The sequence below is a fragment of the Poromitra crassiceps genome, assembly GCF_964638095.1.
Source record: "Poromitra crassiceps genome assembly, chromosome: 4".
NCBI classification, from domain to species: Eukaryota; Metazoa; Chordata; class Actinopteri; order Beryciformes; family Melamphaidae; genus Poromitra; species Poromitra crassiceps.
In genome coordinates, this window is record NC_139626.1 from 41,687,993 (window position 1) to 41,707,992 (window position 20,000).

General features: G+C 45.1%; 2 protein-coding genes across 4 annotated transcripts in view; both read left to right on the top strand.

Annotated features, from left to right (window-relative positions):
- klf3 (Kruppel like factor 3 (basic)) overlaps positions 1-617 on the top strand; it is a gene marked incomplete at its 5' end in the record, with an annotated part of 16,837 nt that extends 16,220 nt beyond the window's left edge. The window contains 2 exons of the mRNA XM_083635923.1: positions 90-256; positions 372-617. Coding sequence (XP_083492049.1) covers positions 90-256; positions 372-553 — 349 coding nt within the window. The 3' untranslated portion in view covers positions 554-617. The remainder of the gene's footprint in view (positions 1-89; positions 257-371) is intronic.
- A 3,610-nt stretch (positions 618-4,227) lies between these two features.
- The window catches only part of fam114a1 (family with sequence similarity 114 member A1), a 17,496-nt gene continuing 1,723 nt past the window's right edge, over positions 4,228-20,000 (top strand). Inside the window, exons 1-13 of one of the 3 annotated variants that reach the window (XM_083634789.1) lie at positions 4,228-4,289; positions 5,444-5,842; positions 6,251-6,335; positions 6,527-6,726; positions 7,372-7,506; positions 7,648-7,800; positions 8,404-8,608; positions 10,040-10,125; positions 10,378-10,542; positions 18,045-18,184; positions 18,265-18,337; positions 18,689-18,742; positions 19,680-20,000. The exon at positions 19,680-20,000 is cut by the window's right edge and continues 1,723 nt beyond it. In XM_083634789.1, the coding sequence (XP_083490915.1) occupies positions 5,450-5,842; positions 6,251-6,335; positions 6,527-6,726; positions 7,372-7,506; positions 7,648-7,800; positions 8,404-8,608; positions 10,040-10,125; positions 10,378-10,542; positions 18,045-18,184; positions 18,265-18,337; positions 18,689-18,742; positions 19,680-19,805 (1,815 nt within the window). In that variant the 5' untranslated portion in view covers positions 4,228-4,289; positions 5,444-5,449 and the 3' untranslated portion in view covers positions 19,806-20,000. Of the gene's footprint in view, positions 4,290-4,362; positions 4,504-5,443; positions 5,843-6,250; positions 6,336-6,526; positions 6,727-7,371; positions 7,507-7,647; positions 7,801-8,403; positions 8,609-10,039; positions 10,126-10,377; positions 10,543-18,044; positions 18,185-18,264; positions 18,338-18,688; positions 18,743-19,679 lie in introns of those variants that run through there. The other 2 variants (XM_083634791.1, XM_083634790.1) reach the window with 2 other exon arrangements.

A 20,000-nucleotide genomic window follows, 5' to 3' on the forward strand; every position in this document is an offset into this window, starting at 1 on the left:
TCCCTCCCTCCCTCCCTCCCTCCCTCTCTCTCTCTCTCTCTCTCTCTCTCTCTCTCTCCCTCCCTCTCTCTCTCTCTCTCTCCGTCCAGGGGCAACAACCCATCAGTAATCGTCCATTCGGGATCAAAGCATCCCCTCCCCATCGACTCTCCGGACTCGCTGAAAAAGCGGAGGATCCACCGCTGCGATTTCGGCGGCTGCAATAAAGTGTACACCAAGAGCTCCCACCTCAAAGCCCACCGCAGGACGCATACCGGTGAGACATTCCCCTCACTCACTGGCTCACTCCCCTCCCCAGTGCGTAACAGACCCTTCACTGCACCGTGTACGTGAGCTTTGCCCTAACCCATCTTGTCCGTCTCTCTGTGCAGGTGAGAAACCCTACAAGTGCATGTGGGAGGGCTGCACGTGGAAGTTCGCCCGTTCCGACGAGCTGACGAGGCACTTCCGCAAGCACACGGGGGTCAAGCCGTTCCAGTGCCCCGACTGCGAGCGCAGCTTCTCCCGCTCCGACCACCTGGCGCTGCACAAGAAGCGCCACCTGCTGGTGTGACCGACGCCTCTCTGAACGACGCAGCGCAGCCACTTGAAAGAAGCTCGGCGTCCCGGGGACTCTACCACTCTGACTTTGGGTGGGGTGGGTTGGGGGCGGGGTTTAAAAGAGCTGGCCTTAACCATTGGACTCCGTGGGGGGGGGGGGGGGGGGATGTTCCTCAGGGTGCAAGTTAAGACCCTTTCACCTCGTTAACCTGATTATGACCTTCTGATCATCTGAACATCACGTCATCCATCATCCACCCTCTTATTTCCTCAACACTTTCCCCTTTTTTTCAAAATCCCAGTGCTGATTCACCATCAGCTCACATTATGATAGGAGGGGAGGTGTTATACCTGACCTCTGATCAGTTGCGAAGGGTCCAGCCATGGGTGCAGCAGCGTCTCAGCTGGCCTGAGACCCGCTCTACACTCAAAATACATCAACAAAAACACAAGCTTCTTCCTCACAATACATAAGCTCTCATCTCTCTGCATATGAATCATATTCGTCCATAACGATTGTGGACTTTAAACACACACACGCACACCTCCAACCTGTACTTTTAACCGCTAGCTAGGCCAATATAATGTGAAACTTCCATGTTTTCCTACCCAGGAAACTCTTCAGAATGTATACGTCATAAATCATACCTATGTGCATTGTGTCATATGAACGTCAGCTTTCTTTATTTACCGCTAACGCCTCCTTCATGTAGCGCCACCAGCTAGCTTGTATCATGAAGTGACTTTAAAGACCGGTAGCTCATTCTGTCTGTATCTTGCACGCACGCATGCACGCACGCACACACGCACGCACACACACACACACACACACACACACACACACACACACACACACACACACACGCACACACACACACACACACACACACACGCGCGCGCGCACATACTCACATGAATCCACACATAGCTGAGAACATGCACTTATTGGTATTTGGTTTGAAAGTAGACGATGGGTCTCAGCTAACCTGCCGCTGCCAGACGGGGGCGGTATTGTGTTCACAAGGTTTGTGAACACAATACCGCCCCCATCTGGCAGTGTCAGGTAAGTTCTCGGCCATTCTTAGAGTGAAGTGTTCTTATGTTTTCATTCAGAAATGTGAAAGATAACTTACTACACAGGGGCATTATTGTACAGCGAGGAAGACACCAGTAGGTTTAAGGGTAGAAGCAATGAAAATGTCTTATGTCTTATGTCTTACCATTGTCTTGTATGTATCTATGATATGAACTATTTTTGGTTTGTGATGTGAACAGTGGTATTCTTTTCTATCAGACACTTTTGATATGGGGGAAAATACAAAGTGCAAAGCAGGGAGAGTTGCTCTTAATAGTTTGTTTTCAGGAGCAGGTGAAGGGTTTTTATTTCAAACTGTACAAGGCAAACACTTTGGAAAGAACATGCCACCACATAGAATAGTTCAATATTGGCAGGTGATTCCAATCTATACAAGTTTTAAGATAGCCAATCCTCTCGCAAGCCGTCATTTGTCTTATTTTTCATACCACCTGGCACCATTGCTCAAGCAAACAAGAGATTCGAACATGGCACTGTTTTGGAACAAAACTCCTTCTATCAACTTCTGGTGAACAAAACAGTTTTGTACATAGCGTCTTTGTACATGTCTGCAGGAGAATGTGCACTTTATATATAAGAAGCATTCCCAAAGCCAAAAATGTACTGGTCAGATCAGTTTTGCTCTATTGATGCATCTATTGGTCAGTTTGATTTGAAACATTCAAAAGGATCATCCCTGTGTTCTGTCAACATTAAGCCAGGAGAGTGAGTGACCCATTTGTTTTTTCACACGCACACAAACGCACACACACACACATGCACGCGCGTGTGCACACACACATGCACACGCGTGCGCACACACACACACACACACACACACACACACACACACACACACACACTGAATGTAGCGGCTCAACTGATCTACATCTGCTCCTGGATATTCTTTGCGGTTTTGCTTATATTTGTCTTTTTTTTTATCTCTACAAATTCTATAAGTTGTAATATATTTTATAATTGATTATTAGACTGAAAGGGCAATTAAAGGTTTTTATTAAGCATGATTTTGATACTCTCATAACAATGGATATTATACATTTCTATAAAGTTGTGGCTATAAGAAACCCTATCTCTCTTAATCTAAGTTGGCAATTCAAAGGGAACGTGTTAAACTGTGAACATATACTGTACAGGTCTATTTGCAGTTTTGCATATTATTTTAAGAATATTCATACCACTTAATAAACTTATTGATAATATTTGCAGAATTGAGTGTTGTCTCTCATGTTGTGTGCACGCGTGTGTGTGTGTGTGTGTGTGTGTGTGTGTGTGTGTGTGTGTGTGTGTGTGTGTGTGTGCGCGCGCGTGCGCGAGGATAGTAATTAGTTACATAGGGTTAGAATCAACATGATGCTGATTTATTATGATAATTTATTCACAGTATTCCCATGATGTTGCATGTGTGTGTGTGTGTGTGTGTCTCCATTAGTGTACTGCCTGGCAGTGTGACTGCTTTGGTAATATAATATAAAGGACATTCATTCAATTCAATTCAATTTATTGTTGTCCACAATGTGGAAATTTGGCTTTGGCTTCACAGGTTTGCTTGCACACATGAAAAGTACAGTACACAGACACAGCACAGGAAATGATAGGATACATACTACAACATATAACAAGACAACAGGACAAACAGCACAATACAGACAGCGATAACGGACATGGTTCTGATGTGGATGAGTCTGACGTTTATGAATTTAGCAGATTTATTGGGTTTGGTATGAAAGATTTTAGCCTAGCAATCGAGCGCGCATAGGGCGCGAAATGCATAGTTAACTACATTTCCCACATGTCTCCAAAAACACTCCTCCTCCCTCGTTCGTGTGTGAAAGGACGCCCTCTGCTGATGATTTTGCAAAAAAAACCTTTTTGTGACGTAACCCGCCCAGTTCCCCATTCATTTTCTCCATAGACATTTCGAAAAGTTTTAAGGCTGGAACCAAGCCGACCCGCGATCAACTGAATCGTGAGTGACAATAAAACATTTGGTTTGAGCAAGAACAAAAAATGCCAATGGGGCAAAAAACGAATTTTCGATTTCCCCCCGCCCCAACATTGTTATTGTTTGTTCTTGTTCACATCATGGATAATAACCTTATGTGACGCTGTCGCTGAGCGATGCGGACGAGGAACACCGGGTGACTTTTACTAATCTGTGCTTCATTGAAAAAAATGTGGGCTCGTCCGGGATTTGAACCCGGGACCTCTCGCACCCTAAGCGAGAATCATACCCCTAGACCAACGAGCCGCTGTGCAAGTGCGATCACAGGAGGATATTAAAATAAAACAAACAATATGATATAACGTGATATTTTTTGTCTTTTATTTATAGTCTTTAAATACATTTGTACAACTAAGCTTTTGAACTAGGGTTTTGGCTGAAAGGGGAAGGAAAAACACGTAAATATTAGCTGTGTTCATGGTGATGTCATGTCAGAAGATGTCAGAGAGTTGTCTCCTGCTACCTCCGCGTTCGCCTCAATCCCGTAGCGTAGACAGACGCGCCAGCCTTTAGACAGTTGTGCGCAAGTGCGAAACGAGGCAGTGAAACATCTTGCATTTGTGTTGGTCTTTGGCGCAATCGTCAAACAGCGGCCTGCCGACGTGGCGGGGCGGAAGAGGAGCCGCTAGCCGAGGAAGCTGGCACCAAGCGGTGAGCTGCACTGTCATTTATACAAACAAAACAACCTTTCAGCTCTTTCACTTTAGTTTCACTGCACCCTTTTAAAAGATAGCAGTCCGAAGCACAGCCGACTGAGAGCTTATAGGCTACTGCATTTGCTCCAATCCCAAAAATTTAGTTATTTTTTTGTATTATCGAGATCACAATCCTGCGAATAGTTTCACATGTTTCTGTTGTAGCCTAAGTAAGTGGTCTTCTTTGGCTGTCTGCTTGACTTTGTTGTATGTTGTTGTCATGTTAAAATTGTGTGTAGAAATAGTGTAGGATAGTGTCGCTGACGCAGCAGGGAGGGACAGGTTGATCAGGGACAGGACAGGCTGATATTGATGTCATTGTCATCAAATGAACTCAGTGATTTTACCTAACGTTACTTGGCGATTGCATATTCATCAGCAGATCATGTCAATCTGTCTCTGCATTTACTAGATAAACGTGGAGAGTTTTGTGTGCTTATTGCTCCAGATCAAAACAAAGCTAACTTTTTTGTAGGCTAGGCTATATAGTATTTTCTTTTTCATCTTTCTAGAAATATATTTTGTTAACATTACTGTTTGTTCACACTGCCCTCTTATAAAAGATAACATTGTCGTTAATGAGATTCTCCACGATGAAATTAGTTTAAATAAATCACAGTCAAAGGGAGAACTGGAATCATCTGGATGTATTTGCAACATGAGACCACTAGGTGGCGATGTTGAATCATGCCGTGGTCACGTTTTCAGAAAGCAGTTTATACCTTTTTTCTCTCTGACAAGACCCTGTTCTTATATTAGAATCAGCTCAATACTGTGAACTATGATGTGGGAATACACCTGCAAATGAAAAGCTGGTTTAACAGAGTTTAGGAGGCACTATACACATCATTCCCCACTCGAACCCCTACCTGAAACAGAACTTCCCAAACTGCGGTCCACGGACCACCAGAAGTCACCAGTTTCCTTCATTTGAGGACAGTGGATAGTGTGATATAGGAATGACTGAGGTGATATACAGACACGAAACACAGGCAAACATTGAATGTTTTCCATGTAAATGTTATTGCTTTTTATTGTAGGAAGAAGAGATTCAGGAGGAAATATCCATTTTGCATGTTCTTTACTGAAAGCACATCTTTCTTCCTCCAGATCACCATGTCCCAGGCCGCCCCCGCTGACACAGAGCCATCCTCAGACACCCCCCCTCCTCCCACCCAAACCCCCCGCCCTGAACCCGACTCCTCCTCTGAGGGCGTCCCGCCGATCCCCCCTCTCCAGCCCCCTGTGGTCCCAGAGGGTTACTACGGGCTGCCGGAAGAGGCGTCCGGAGGGGACGATGCCATGAAGGCCGACGGATCGGGAGGCCCGCCTGACCACCCGCAGCACGGCGTCGAGGGTCAGGTGGTCATATGTGACCAACCGGAGCGCGGCACCGAGGGTCAAGTGGTCAGTGACCAACCGGAGCATGGCGCCGAAGGTCAGGTGGTCATATGTGACCAACCGGTGAGCCTGGAGCCGGATGCCACAGCTGCAGAGGAGGACGTGGAGGTAAAGTTGACCATTGGCAATTGTTTTCAGCACTAGTTTCCCTGCATGCAGGGGGATTTCAATGGTATTGATAAGCGTATGGATGGAGGTCATCTGTCTTTTGGTTTGCAGAACTTACTCACCTCAAGCTTAATTACTATTGGCCGTTGAATGGTGGGGTCACTGGTATTTAAACTTTGACCTTTGAGTGAACAAAACAAAGAATATTAACTCTTTATTTATCTAAATTAAGTGTGAGTCAGGAGAAAAATCAGTATATCTTATTAGCATCTCTATAAAACACGACAAAGAGTTTCTGTACTGTGTGTGTGTGTGTGTGTGTGTGTGTGTGTGTGTGTGTGTGTGTGTGTGTGTGTGTGTGTGTGTGTGTGTGTGTGTGTGTGTGTGTTCGCGTGTACGTGAATGTAGAGGTCCCTCCAGGAGAAAGGAAAAGCTTGGGGAGGCTGGGGTTCCTGGGGAAAGTCTCTTCTGACCAGTGCCACCTCCTCAATGGGTATGTCTCCTTGTTTCCTTTCCCTTATCTCCTGGTTCCTTGTCTCCTCCCTTTGTCTTGTCCATCCTTGTCTCATTTCCTTGTAATTGTATACACACTCTCTCCTTGTCATGGCAATGGTGTTTATTTGGTATGAATATACATGATCATTGTGTGTGTGTGTGTGTGTGTGTGTGTGTGTGTGTGTGTAGGTCACAGCCTGAGCTCAGTGAAGGTGAGAGCAGGGGAGGCGCTGCGTCTCCACAGGCCCTCAGTGGGAGAGGAGGCGCAGGAAGAGGAGGAGGGGGTGGAGGGGGAGAGAGAGGGAGGAGACGGAGGAGAGGACCCCGCACAGTCGCCTGCTCCCAGCAGGGGTGTCTTCTCCAGCATCACACACGCTGTCCAGCACACTGTAAGTGCACACACACACACACGCGCGCACACACACACACACACACACACACGCACACACACACACACACACACACACACACACACACACACACACACACACACACACACCTGCAGTCTCAGCTTCTTCAATGGATGATAGTCCTGTCTACTTAAAGGGGACCTATTCTGCTCAGTTCATTTAGGTTTATTAAAGAGGGGACAAAACATATGAATCAACAATGAAATGTACATACAGCTCGTTTAGCCAAAAGGCACATTTTCACCCGTAGGCCCCTGGCCAAGGTGTTGTAAAAGACTTGCCGGTGAAGCTCCCCCTGTCAGGTGAAAAGAAGCGGCTGGCAACTGCGCATGTGTCGGAGGAAGCGTGGTGCTAGTCTCTGCTCTCCCCAGATCAGCAGAGGGTGGAGCAGCGACCGGAGCAGCAGGGGGAAAAATCGGCCAAGTACAATTGGGGAGAAAATGGGGGGTAAATTCAGGGGAAAAAACATAGTATAGTTAACCCCCCCCCCCCCCCTTCTCTCTCTCTCTCTCTCTCTCTCTCTCTCTCTCTCTCTCTCTCTCTCTCTCTCTCTCTCTCTCTCTCTCTCTCTCTCTCTCTCTCTCTCTCTCTCTCTCTCTCTCTCTCTCTCTCTCTCTCTCTCAGGGTAAGTCGGTGATCAGTGGTGGTCTGGATGCCTTGGAGTTCATTGGAAAGAAGACCATGACTGTTCTTGCTGAGACTGACCCGGGCTTCAAGAAGACCAAGACCCTGATGCAGAAGACTGTATCACTGAGCCAGGTACACGCACACACACACACACACACACACACTCGGCTTACAGTATGTCCACTCAGAATAACCAACACGTCTCGTTTCAATCAGAAAAAAAATGGCGGTTGAACAGCACAGTTGTATTGATGTTGCATTGTGGTTGGTCAGATGTTGAAGGAAGCCAAGGAGCAGGAGCGGACACGTATCAGCAACCAGCCAATCAGCGAGCCCACAGCTCACTACGGCATTCTGTTTGACGACTACCAGGGCCTATCCCACCTCGAGGCCCTGGAGATACTGTCCAATGAGAGCGAGGCTAAGGTAAGATGCACCAGCATGAGAGAAACAGGCTTCCCACGAGTCCTTGAAATCCTTGAAAGTTAGTGAACTTGAGAAAAAACTCAAGGCCTTGAAATTTGGAAATAGACATAAATACACATGGGTAATTGAAAGTGCCTGAATTTATATACATTTTGTGCAATAATAGAAATCCAACTTTTGATTTCTTTTTTACTAAACATGCTAGTTCTCATAAAAATTCAGAGAACAGACAGAGAAACAAACAGACAGACAGAGCCCTAGCTCCCATTTATATACTGATGATGATGATGATTGTGTTAATTTTGTTTCTTTGGCAAGTGACTATGGTGTAAGCGGGTTAATGCCTTTCGAGGTGTCATTATCATAAATGAATGGACTTCGCAGAGGAAACCGTCCCCCGCCTCCACATCGTCCATTACTTTGTCATAATGGACACCTCGAGGGCCACTAACCCTTACATATTGTAGCCTTCTGCTCTCTCCCGCTCTCACACACTCTCTTTCTCCTGCCCTCTTGTCTTGTCTGTCTCTCTCCCTCCCTCCCTCTCTCTCTCTCACACACACACACACACCCCCAAACACTCCTTGTTTCTCCTCTTCTTAGGTCCAAGCCTTCCTCTCCTCCCTGGCAGAGGAGGAGCAGGAGGAGGTGAAGAAGGAGCTGATTGCCATCAAGGAGATCTTCATCAGGAGAGAGGAGGAGGAGGAGGAGGAGGGGGGCGAGGAAGAAGGGAGCGAGAAAAGGAAAGGGGACGAGCTGAAGGATAACGGTGATCTAAGTTCCCACTTACAGTGTTCTACCCCCCTGTGTGAGTGAGCCACACCAAGCCTGCCCGGTGGCCCCTGAGCACTGGCCCAGCATCAGTTTGCCTTGTCCTCATTTCCTGCTTTAACTCTGGGGGCGGGGCCAGGTTCCTGATGCAGGGTCAGTGAGTCCCACATCAGTGTGCCTAAATTTAACTTGACATTCCACTTTGGTTGACCCACATTTGAGAATAATTGTATTGACTATCTCTACTGCAAGAGATGACATGACTACTGTATCTCTACTGTAGGTAGAGAGATAACAGTGAAACGATCATCAAAATAGTCATTCTAAAATAACAAAAATATTGCTGGGGACCCCCTGGAAAGCCCTCAAGGACCCCTGGTGGTCCCCGGACCGCACGTTGAGAACCACTCCTCCAGGACACTTCAGCAGTGCGGACGAGTGCCAACACAGTTGAAGCGCCGTCTCTGTAAACACTCAGCCCGGCCACCGAGTTGAAAAATCATATTTCTCAACGTCAACCCAAATGATACTCTCTCGGAAAAGCGACGGATCCTTTCCTCAGAGCCAGTGATGGAGGCAGACAGCTCTTTCCTCAGAGCCAGTGTTGGAGGCAGACAGCTCCGTTCCTTTGGTGTCGTCTCCGCTTAAAAGAAAAAGGAGGAGATATTCCGTCAAAAGGGAAAAGCTACGTCAAAGGGACGCCGTGTGACATTTAGAATTGTTAGACCCGTCACATCGCATCTCACCAGCCGCTTGACGCTTTGCACTGTTAAAAACCATAGAGAAACTTTCCTTATGTGACAAGCGCCTGAGTCAATGTCATGCCAGTCCACAGTTTACAGCTGCAACCATTAGTCAATTAATCAATTAGTCCATCGACAGACAATTAATAAACGACTTTTTTTTTTTTACAATTGATTCATCGTTTAGGCTCATTTTTCTAGGGGGACGAAAGGACATTTGAGGATGTCATCTTGGGCTTTGGGGGCAAGATGATCGACATTCTTCCACCATTTTGTGACGTTTTATAGACAAAACGACTAATTGATTAATTAAAAATTAAAAATAAATCATCAATTATTGATAATGAAAATAATTGTTAGTTGCAGCCCTACCGGAGTTCAAAACGGCCCGGTGTCCCTTACTGAACCTGGGGGATTTGGAACGGAGCCTGATGCAGGGCTGGTGTTCAGCGGCCACTGGCAGATTCACACATCATCACAGATCACAACAACGAAACCCAAAAGGCATCAAATCAAAATATCTCATCAAAATGTGCATGCATGCTGTGCACGCCCTTAAGATACTGTCATTTAGATAGATGCATTAGAATTAATTTGGCATGAAAATGTGCACTCAATCTCTGTTGTGTTGTTGGCTCAAGGCCCACAAGTATTTGATGATCATATGCTATATAAATAGAAGTACGCTAACTGTGTGTGTGTGTGTGTGTGTGTGTGTGTGTCAGCCACTGATGGGGAGGAGTTTGTGAGTATTCTCACTGAGCTGCTGTTTGAGCTTCACGTCGCTGCCACGCCAGACAAACTCAACAAGGTGACCTCTCTCTCTCTCACACACACACACACACACACACACACTTAAACTCCTGTTCTACGTCCACTCGGCCCCAATAAAGTTTTAGAAGTGATACAAAAGTTCTTGAAGTCCTGCTGCATAATTGAATAGAATTTACACATAAATGACTTTACATTAGCATATAATAGTGTACATCCATCTCATTTGCATACTTGGGCACGGTGATCTCCCACCACGCGGTGCTGATGGGTGGTGATTATGCATCTCCAGGCTCGAATGAGGGCCTACGATTGGGTGAGCGCGGTGGAACAGCCTGTCACTACGGAGACAGTTGGCAGGGAAACGCAGGAGCAGCCAGGAGCCGAGGCCTCGTCTGGAGAGAGGGAGGAGGCAGAAGGGGAGGAGGAGAAAGAGACTGACCCCAGATCTGTTGAGGTGAGATCAACTGAAGAAAGCTTTTGCCGTTTCAAATCCAACATCCCTTTCCTCCAACCCAGTCGCCAAAATAAAAGGGCGGCATTTTACGTCTCTGCAAACCAGGGATGCGTACAATCTCGACGTCAGTTTGAAACAAAACCACAGCATTTTACGTTTCTAAAACGTCTGCATTTTACATTTGTGTAAACCGACAGTCTCAACTTTTGAAACAAAAACGGCGGTTAATTTGAAAACCTCAGCGCCTTTTCAACATTAAGCGCAAATAAAACAAATGTGGTTATGTTTAGGCAAGTAAAACAACTTGGTTAAGGTTAGGCTTAAATAACAACAAAAACGTTAAATGTAGACTTTGAACACGGGGCGTGAACACAACTCTCCAGTGTGAAAGGCAATGTTTTTTATGCCCTCCATCCACCCAGACCATGCTGCCTTTACTGACCTCCATCCACTCAGACCATGCTGCCTTTACTGACCTGCATCCACTCAGACCATGCTGCCTTTACTGACCTGCATCCACTCAGACCATGCTGCCTTTACTGACCTGCATCCACCCAGACCATGCTGCCTTTACTGACCTGCATCCACTCAGCCCATGCTGCCTTTACTGACCTGCATCCACTCAGACCATGCTGCCTTTACTGACCTCTATCCACTCAGACCATGCTGCCTTTACTGACCTCTATCCACTCAGACCATGCTGCCTTTACTGACCTGCATCCACTCAGACCATGCTGCCTTTACTGACCTGCATCCACTCAGACCATGCTGCCTTTACTGACCTCCATCCACCCAGACCATGCTGCCTTTACTGACCTGCATCCACCCAGACCATGCTGCCTTTACTGACCTCCATCCACCCAGACCATGCTGCCTTTACTGACCTGCATCCACCCAGACCATGCTGCCTTTACTGACCTGCATCCACCCAGACCATGCTGCCTTTACTGACCTGCATCCACCCAGACCATGCTGCCTTTACTGACCTGCATCCACCCAGACCATGCTGCCTTTACTGGCCTCCATCCACTCAGACCATGCTGCCTTTACTGACCTCCATCCACCCAGACCATGCTGCCTTTACTGACCTGCATCCACCCAGACCATGCTGCCTTTACTGACCTGCATCCACCCAGACCATGCTGCCTTTACTGACCTGCATCCACCCAGACCATGCTGCCTTTACTGACCTGCATCCACCCAGACCATGCTGCCTTTACTGACCTGCATCCACCCAGACCATGCTGCCTTTACTGACCTGCATCCACCCAGACCATGCTGCCTTTACTTTTTTTTATGACCAAAATTTTTATTTTATTTTCATATATTTCAATAACATGACGTCACAGACATTACAAAAACAATACATAAAGTAAAACAAGCATTTACTGATGCACAGTAATAAAAGTAGAGAACATTAGAAATTAAAAAAACAAAACAAATAAAAATAAAAACAAAACAAAAAATTGAAATAAAAAGATTGTGTACAGTGTACAAGGCTCAGCTATGTTAGAAGTATTCAGGTAGTTATTGTTCACAGGTTTAAATGTCAGCAACATATTACAGTTTACAGGGGATCAAAACTTACATCACTATTGTATGGTGGTTACAACTCTTAGACCTCATATGGGGCATCTTTTAGAGAGGGCATGAGACATACAAGCATAAGACAAGTTTAAACAAATGATCTAGAGCCATTCGATCAGATGCTCCGTGTCCTCTCCAATCAGTAATTATAGTTCTGTGATAAAGTTAATGTAGTTTCCCCATATTGCATAATACAAGTCTAGCCTATTTACCATCCTATATGACAGCTCTTCATATGCTGCAACAGCACTTAGTTGAGTAAACCATAGACTAGCTGGGGGGAGGTCCACCGTTTTCCATTCTCTAACAAGGGTTTTTCGGCCCAGCATGATGGCTGTGAGGACCCACCTTATCTGTGGCTCTGGCATCCCCTTTAAGGGGGCAGAGTCTCCCAATATATATAAGCTAGGTGAAAATGGCATGTCGGGGCCTGTTACCAGTTTGATGTTCTCATGGATTGCCGTCCACCAGCTCTGAGCCTTAGGACAGGACCACAGCATATGAACAAGCGTGCCCGGGGCCTCCTCACATCTCCAACAAGTTGGGTCCTCCCTTAACCCCACCCTATGCAGTTTTGCAGGGGTCCAGTAGACTCTATTTAGAATCTTGAATTGTATTAGTCTTGTCTTAATCTCACGGGAAGATTTTTTCAAGTTTTGCAGAATAGCATTCCATTCTGTATCTGTAAAAGTCTTATTAAGATCTACCTCCCATGTCTTTTTAAGACCGCTTGTCTGTTCCCCTGGGCTGTCCATCAGAGCAGAGTAGTATTTTGATGCTTCTTTGCCCTTTCCAGAGACTGTGAGAATTTCGTCAAGGGTATCGGGTCCAGATAAAATCTTTTGAGGGTTTGGAACCACCTGTTTGAGTAAATGATTAATTTGGAGGTACCTCCAAAATTGGTTCTGAGGTATATCATATTGCTCCCTCAGTCTAGTAAAAGATTTAATCACAGATCCTTCATACATGTCCTTTAAGGCCACAACACCTTTTTCAGCCCATATCTTCCAATAAAATGATTTTTTATCAATACGAAGCTTTGGGTTGAGCCATAGCCAAGTTGAAGGGAACAAGTAGGGGTCTGACTTATATAATGCACACACTTTTTTCCAAATGTCCTGCAAATGTAAAATAATAGGGTGAGTTTTAGCTCTCTGAGGTAAATGGGCAAAAATTAAATTTAAGGGGGGCAAAGTGTCCAGTAGGGAGCTCTCCATCGTCACCCAGGGTGGCGCCCTTTCTGGCGGAAGCGCCCAGTGGGTCAAATGTCTAAGGCTAAAGGCATAGTAATAGAATAATAAATTTGGAAAACCTATGCCACCTCTATCAACTGGCCTCTGTAGCTTCTTCATGTTAAGTCTGGGGCGGCGGTTTCCCCATAAGAATTTTTTACATAGCTCATCAAATTGTTTGAAATATCTCAGTGGAATATCTAGTGGGAGGGCCTGAAGCAGATATTGGAATTTAGGAACACTAATCATTTTGATAACATTCGCCTTCCCCCACAAAGAGAGATAAAGAGGCGTCCATCTGTCGATATCTGCTTTGAGTCTTATAAAACAAGGTTCAAAATTTACCTGAACCAGAGAACTGAGGTCAGGGGGGAAAATGATACCTAAATAAGTGATGCCTTTATTGGGCCATTGAAAATTTCCTGGGTAGAAAGAATTTCTGGGGCAGTAGGACGTAAGAGGAAGGGCCTCTGATTTCGACCAATTTACTTTATATCCCGATACCCTGGAGAAAGACTCTACTTGATTCAACAGCGCAGGTATAGAGCGATCAGGTTGTGTCACAAACAGCAGAATATCATCAGCATATAGCATCAATTTATGTGACACCTGACCGATCTGTACACCCGGGAATAACGGATTTTCACGAATAGCTTGTGCTAGGGGTTCTAGTGTTAGCGCAAAGAGAAGGCTGGAAAACGGACATCCCTGTCTGGTCCCTCTATATAGGTCAAATTGAGCTGAAATCTTGCCGTTTGTCAACACGGCTGCCCGTGGGTTAGAATACATCAACTTGACCCAGGCTATAAATCCCTTCCCAAAGCCAAAAGCTTCCAAAGTACTAAATACAAAGGGCCACTCCACCCTATCGAACGCCTTCTCGGCATCTAATAAGATAGCTGCGGTTGGGGAATTTTCATTTTGAGTCGCCCACATAATATTAATGAAACGTCTTATATTGTCTGAAAAACTCCGTGAGCGAATGAACCCCACTTGGTCGGGGTGTATAAGATGAGTAATAATTTTATCTAGTCTATTAGCTAAGATTTTTGCTAGAATTTTTCGGTCCTGCCCAATTAATGATATTGGTCTATAGTTTTTGCAATCTGTAGCCTCTTTTCCATTCTTTAGAATCAATGTGATCAGAGCCTCATTAAGTGTTGGGGGCAAAGAGCCTGTTTTAAAAGCTTCATCGTACATGTCTAATAGAAGTGGTGAGAGCTCCTTCACATATGTTCTAAAGAATTCAGCTGTAAAGCCATCCAAACCTGGGGCTTTTCCGTTTGGTAGATTTTGAATAACTTCAATGATTTCCTCCACTGTAATAGGGCTGTCTAAGGATTTTTGTTGTTCCTCTGAGATGGAGGGAAGATTCAGATTTGCCAAAAAGGAATTAATTTCCTCAGTTCCTACCTCAAGTTCAGATGAATACAAGTCCATATAAAATGATTTAAACGTGTTGTTTATAGCCACAGTGTCAGAGTGCAGCTGGCCATTGGAGTCTCTAATAGCTGGGATGACACATGCCAGCTCCTTGATTTTAACATATCTGGCCAGCATTTTGCCCGCCTTATCCCCTTCCTCAAATTGTTTTTGCCGGGCTCTGAAAAGTGCAAATTCCACCTTCTTAGATTCGATTAAATTGTATTCATATTTCAATTTAGATAGCAGCCTTAAGTTGGAGACAGACATATTTGACTTAAAGTTGGCCTGTGCTTCCTCAATATTCCCCTCTAGAGTCATTTGGGTGTTTCTAATAGCTCTTTTTTTCATGGCTGCATGTTGTATAATATGACCCCTAAGGACTGCCTTAAGAGTCTCCCACAGTATTGCTGCTGATGGAGAACTTGGTAAGTTGTCCTCTATAAAATGATTAATCTTAATCCTGAGTGACTCCTTAAAGCTGGCCTCTAGTAGCAAACTAGAATTCAGTCTCCACCTCGGAGTTCTTTGTGTTTTGGTTAAGGGGGTAACGGTTAGGGCAATATGGGCATGGTCAGATAGAAGAATGCTTCCTATAGTACATGAAACAGTAGATGAAATAATAGTGTGTGATACAAAAAAATAATCAATTCTGGAAAATGTATTGTGTGGGTGTGAATAAAATGTATAGTCATTCATAGTTGGGTTAAACAGCCTCCAAATGTCAATGAGTCCTAGTCCCTCACACAGCTCTTTCAAAACATTGACCGAATTAGGGTTTCGTAGATGTGGGGGTTTACGGTCTAATATAGGGTCCATTACTAGATTGAAATCCCCCCCCATGATAATAGGAAAAGTGCCCAGTTCATGCAATTTATTCTCTACGCTGGGAAAGAAGTCCGGGTCATTAACACAGGGTCCATACACACAAGCAAGAATCATTGTTTGGCCTTGAATTTCAGCTAAAACTGAAATAAACCTCCCAAAAGGATCAGCTGATTCCTTTATGTATCTAAACGGCAGGTGTTTGTTCACTAAAATTGCCACTCCCCTACTGTTACTTGCTCCACCCGAAGCATATGCCCTACCCACCCACCCAGTGCACAGCCTTCTATAGTCTTGGTCTTTCATGTGCGTCTCCTGCAAGAAAGCGACATCACACTTCTTAGATTTGAGGAAAGTCAAACATTTTCTTCTTTTAGCTGGGTTATTTAATCCCTTAGTGTTGAGAGTGATGAGATTTATCCCCCTACTGCTACCTGAATGTGTGATGTCTGGTGACATAACATTTTTTTATAATGTAATAAGGTGAACAACTAACCCTGATATAAAATAAACAGCTATAGCATACACATGAACACACATAAAATAACAAAAATTTGTACCCACACCGGATACTTTCAAAAAAGAAGAAAAAAACTAAAACATTTTGGTCCGTGAACACAATAGTGAAGAGATTGCCTATCATTAAGGCCTCAATTACTCTGCACACAAAAAAATATATATATAGACAGAGATAAACCGATCTCAACCGAAACAGCTCAATGACTAGCTGTCTAGTTTATCTGCACCATGAACATTCTCTAAATCGAATGAGTACTTATTTCCCTGCGTCGTCTGCAAGATGTAATATAGCTAAACATACTTCAACCCCTTAAGGAATAAAGCTACACCTGAAAGTGATTAGCTAAATACCAGTTAGTTCTAAAGATTCTTATGACAAAATTCAACTTAATACAATACACCCCATGTCATCTCAAATTATCATGAATCATACTAAAATTGCCTTTAAGTTTCAGAGTTTGTGATATGCTGCCTTTACTGACCTGCATCCACTCAGACCATGCTGCCTTTACTGGCCTGCATCCACCCAGACCATGCTGCCTTTACTGACCTGCATCCACTCAGACCATGCTGCCTTTACTGACCTCCATCCACCCAGACCATGCTGCCTTTACTGACCTGCATCCACTCAGACCATGCTGCCTTTACTGACCTGCATCCACCCAGACCATGGTGCCTTTACTGACCTGCATCCACTCAGACCATGCTGCCTTTACTGGCCTGCATCCACCCAGACCATGCTGCCTTTACTGACCTGCATCCACCCAGACCATGCTGCCTTTACTGACCTGCATCCACCCAGACCATGCTACCTTTACTGACCTGCATCCACCCAGACCATGCTGCCTTTACTGGCCTGCATCCACCCAGACCATGCTGCCTTTACTGACCTGCATCCACCCAGACCATGCTGCCTTTACTGACCTGTATCCACCCAGACCATGCTGCCTTTACTGGCCTCCATCCACCCAGACCATGCTGCCTTTACTGGCCTGCATCCACCCAGACCATGCTCCCTTTACTGACCTGCATCCACCCAGACCATGCTTCCTTTACTGACCTGCATCCACCCAGACCATGCTGCCTTTACTGGCCTCCATCCACTCAGACCATGCTGCCTTTACTGACCTCCATCCACCCAGACCATGCTGCCTTTACTGACCTGCATCCACTCAGACCATGCTGCCTTTACTGACCTGCATCCACCCAGACCATGCTGCCTTTACTGACCTGCATCCACTCAGACCATGCTGCCTTTACTGGCCTGCATCCACCCAGACCATGCTGCCTTTACTGACCTGCATCCACTCAGACCATGCTGCCTTTACTGACCTCCATCCACTCAGACCATGCTGCCTTTACTGACCTCCATCCACTCAGACCATGCTGCCTTTACTGACCTCCATCCACCCAGACCATGCTGCCTTTACTGACCTCCATCCACCCAGACCATGCTGCCTTTACTGGCCTGCATCCACCCAGACCATGCTGCCTTTACTGACCTGCATCCACCCAGACCATGCTGCCTTTACTGACCTGCATCCACTCAGACCATGCTGCCTTTACTGGCCAGTGGCCACTACACTATTTCAATAGCAGACTCTATAACGTTGATATACACATATCTATAAACGTGATATGGAAGGTATCTTTACTTCAGAAAAGTTGATTTTCTACGTAGCTGTTGCAAAAACATACAATGCCTACATTTTATTCTGGCAACCGGGCTGCTTTCCTCCCACTGTCACCACCTGTCTTTATGTAATACATTTATTCTGTGTGTGTGTGTGTGTGTGTGTGTGTGTGTGTGTGTGTGTGTGTGTGTGTGTGTGTGTGTGTGTGTGTGTGTGTGTGTGTGTGTGTGTGTGTGTGTGTGTGTGTGTGTGTGTGTGTGTGTGTGTGCCTTCCTCTCTCCAGGCTGTCTATCTGTCATCCGTAGGCAGTCTGGCAGAAGTGACCGCCCGCAGTATCGAGCAGCTCCACAAGGTGGCAGAGCTCATCCTCCATGGCCAGGAGCTGGAGAAACCAGCCAGGGACCAGGCACACATCCTCACCAGGTAGGTGTGTGTGCACGTGCACACGTGTGTATTAGTGTGAGAGGAGGTGAGGTTTGCTAAAATCCACATTGATGTTGCAGGTTGACGTGTGCCATGTGTATGGAGGTGGGCTGTTTGGCCAAGACATTCTCTGATACGCTGCTTACTGTCGGGGTAAGTAAGGGTGATTGTACTGTAAGAGAGAGAGAGCGAGCCTGTGTTTGTATGTGTATGAGAGAGAGAGAGAGAGAGTGTGTGTGTGTGTGTGTGTGTGTGTGTGTGTGTGTGTGTGTGTGTGTGTGTGTTGCTACCTAACTATTGATTCACAATCAAAACACTGGAGACACTGAGTAACTTATTAGGATTGCTCTCACATTCATACTGTCTACTCACTCAGCAGTCCCATCTCTCTCTCTCTCTCTCTCTCTCTCTCTCTCTCTCTCTCTCTCTCTCTCTCTCTCTCTCTCTCTCTCTCTCTCACACACACACACCCTCTCTCTCTCTCTCTCTCTATCTCTCTCTCAGGGCCAGAGGAAAGCAGAAGACTTGAATCCACTGGTAGACAGTGTGCTGCTAGAGGTAGGCTAACACAAAAAAAGTCTTCAGATGATTACGTTCAGGTTTTTAAAAGTGATCTCTATGAAGCCGTTTCAGTCCAATGATGGTTCCAGTCTAGTTGATGGCCATGGTTAATGATGATGATGATGGTGGTTATTACTGGTGATTGTAGGTTTGTTTAATGAGGAACAGCTCTCAGCTAGTTTCACCATGGCGGTGATGAGGCTTGTACAACAACAAAAATGCATTGCACCTACACAACCTCTATATTGCAGAATATATTTCAAGATACTCTTATGTTTTGAGATGAACACAATTTGCCAAAAATGTATTTGTACAAGCAGATGATACATGCATTCATTCTAAATGTATTTTCGACACTGGAAATACTTTTACATACAACACACTCCCTATGTGCTGTTGACAACATACATGTACATTTGCAAGTATATCCAAAATCTAATAAACAAAATCTACTTTGAATTAATTTAATCCTCATATCTAAATACATTTTGGGAGTATTTTTTATATACATATATATTTTGAAAAATAGACTTGTTTTCTTCTGTTGTGTTGAACTCTATTTCCCCGTCGAGATCTGTTTCTCCCTCGCCCTGCAGTTTGTCCATCATAGCAGGGGCAATACATCCTGACAGCTGAGAATTACCGTCAGATACCCGTCCCCGCTCTGTTCAATATGAAAGGAAGCCTTTTGAGAATGATTCCATATTTAACCTATACAATCACAGTTATGTGAATGAATTAACTCATTAACAATTACAACTTTCACAAATATATTATTTATTGAGAGACCTAACAGTAGTTGGTTGTGTTAATAATGTGTGTTTATTGTGAAATTGGCATTTCACTTCTAGAATACAACTTGGACAATTAAAGTGATAATCGTGGCTACATCGATAGTGATGATGATGATGATGATGATGATCTTGGTCTGCAGGGCTCCAACAGCACCACCTACATCCAGAATGCATTCCAGCTGCTGATGCCTGTCCTGCAGATCTCCCACATCCACAGCCAGCACTCCACACCCAACACACAACCATCAGCCCAGACCCCGCACTAACAGTGTTAGTGCACATACACACACACACACACACACACACACACACACAGTATAGCTATCTTAGTGAAGACATTCGTTGACATCATGCATTCCCTAGCCCCTAGCGTTATCCATCACAATCACAACTGATTGCCTAACCCTTACCCTGACCTAAGCCTAACCTTTAAAACCAAGGCTTAACCTTCAAACAGCCCT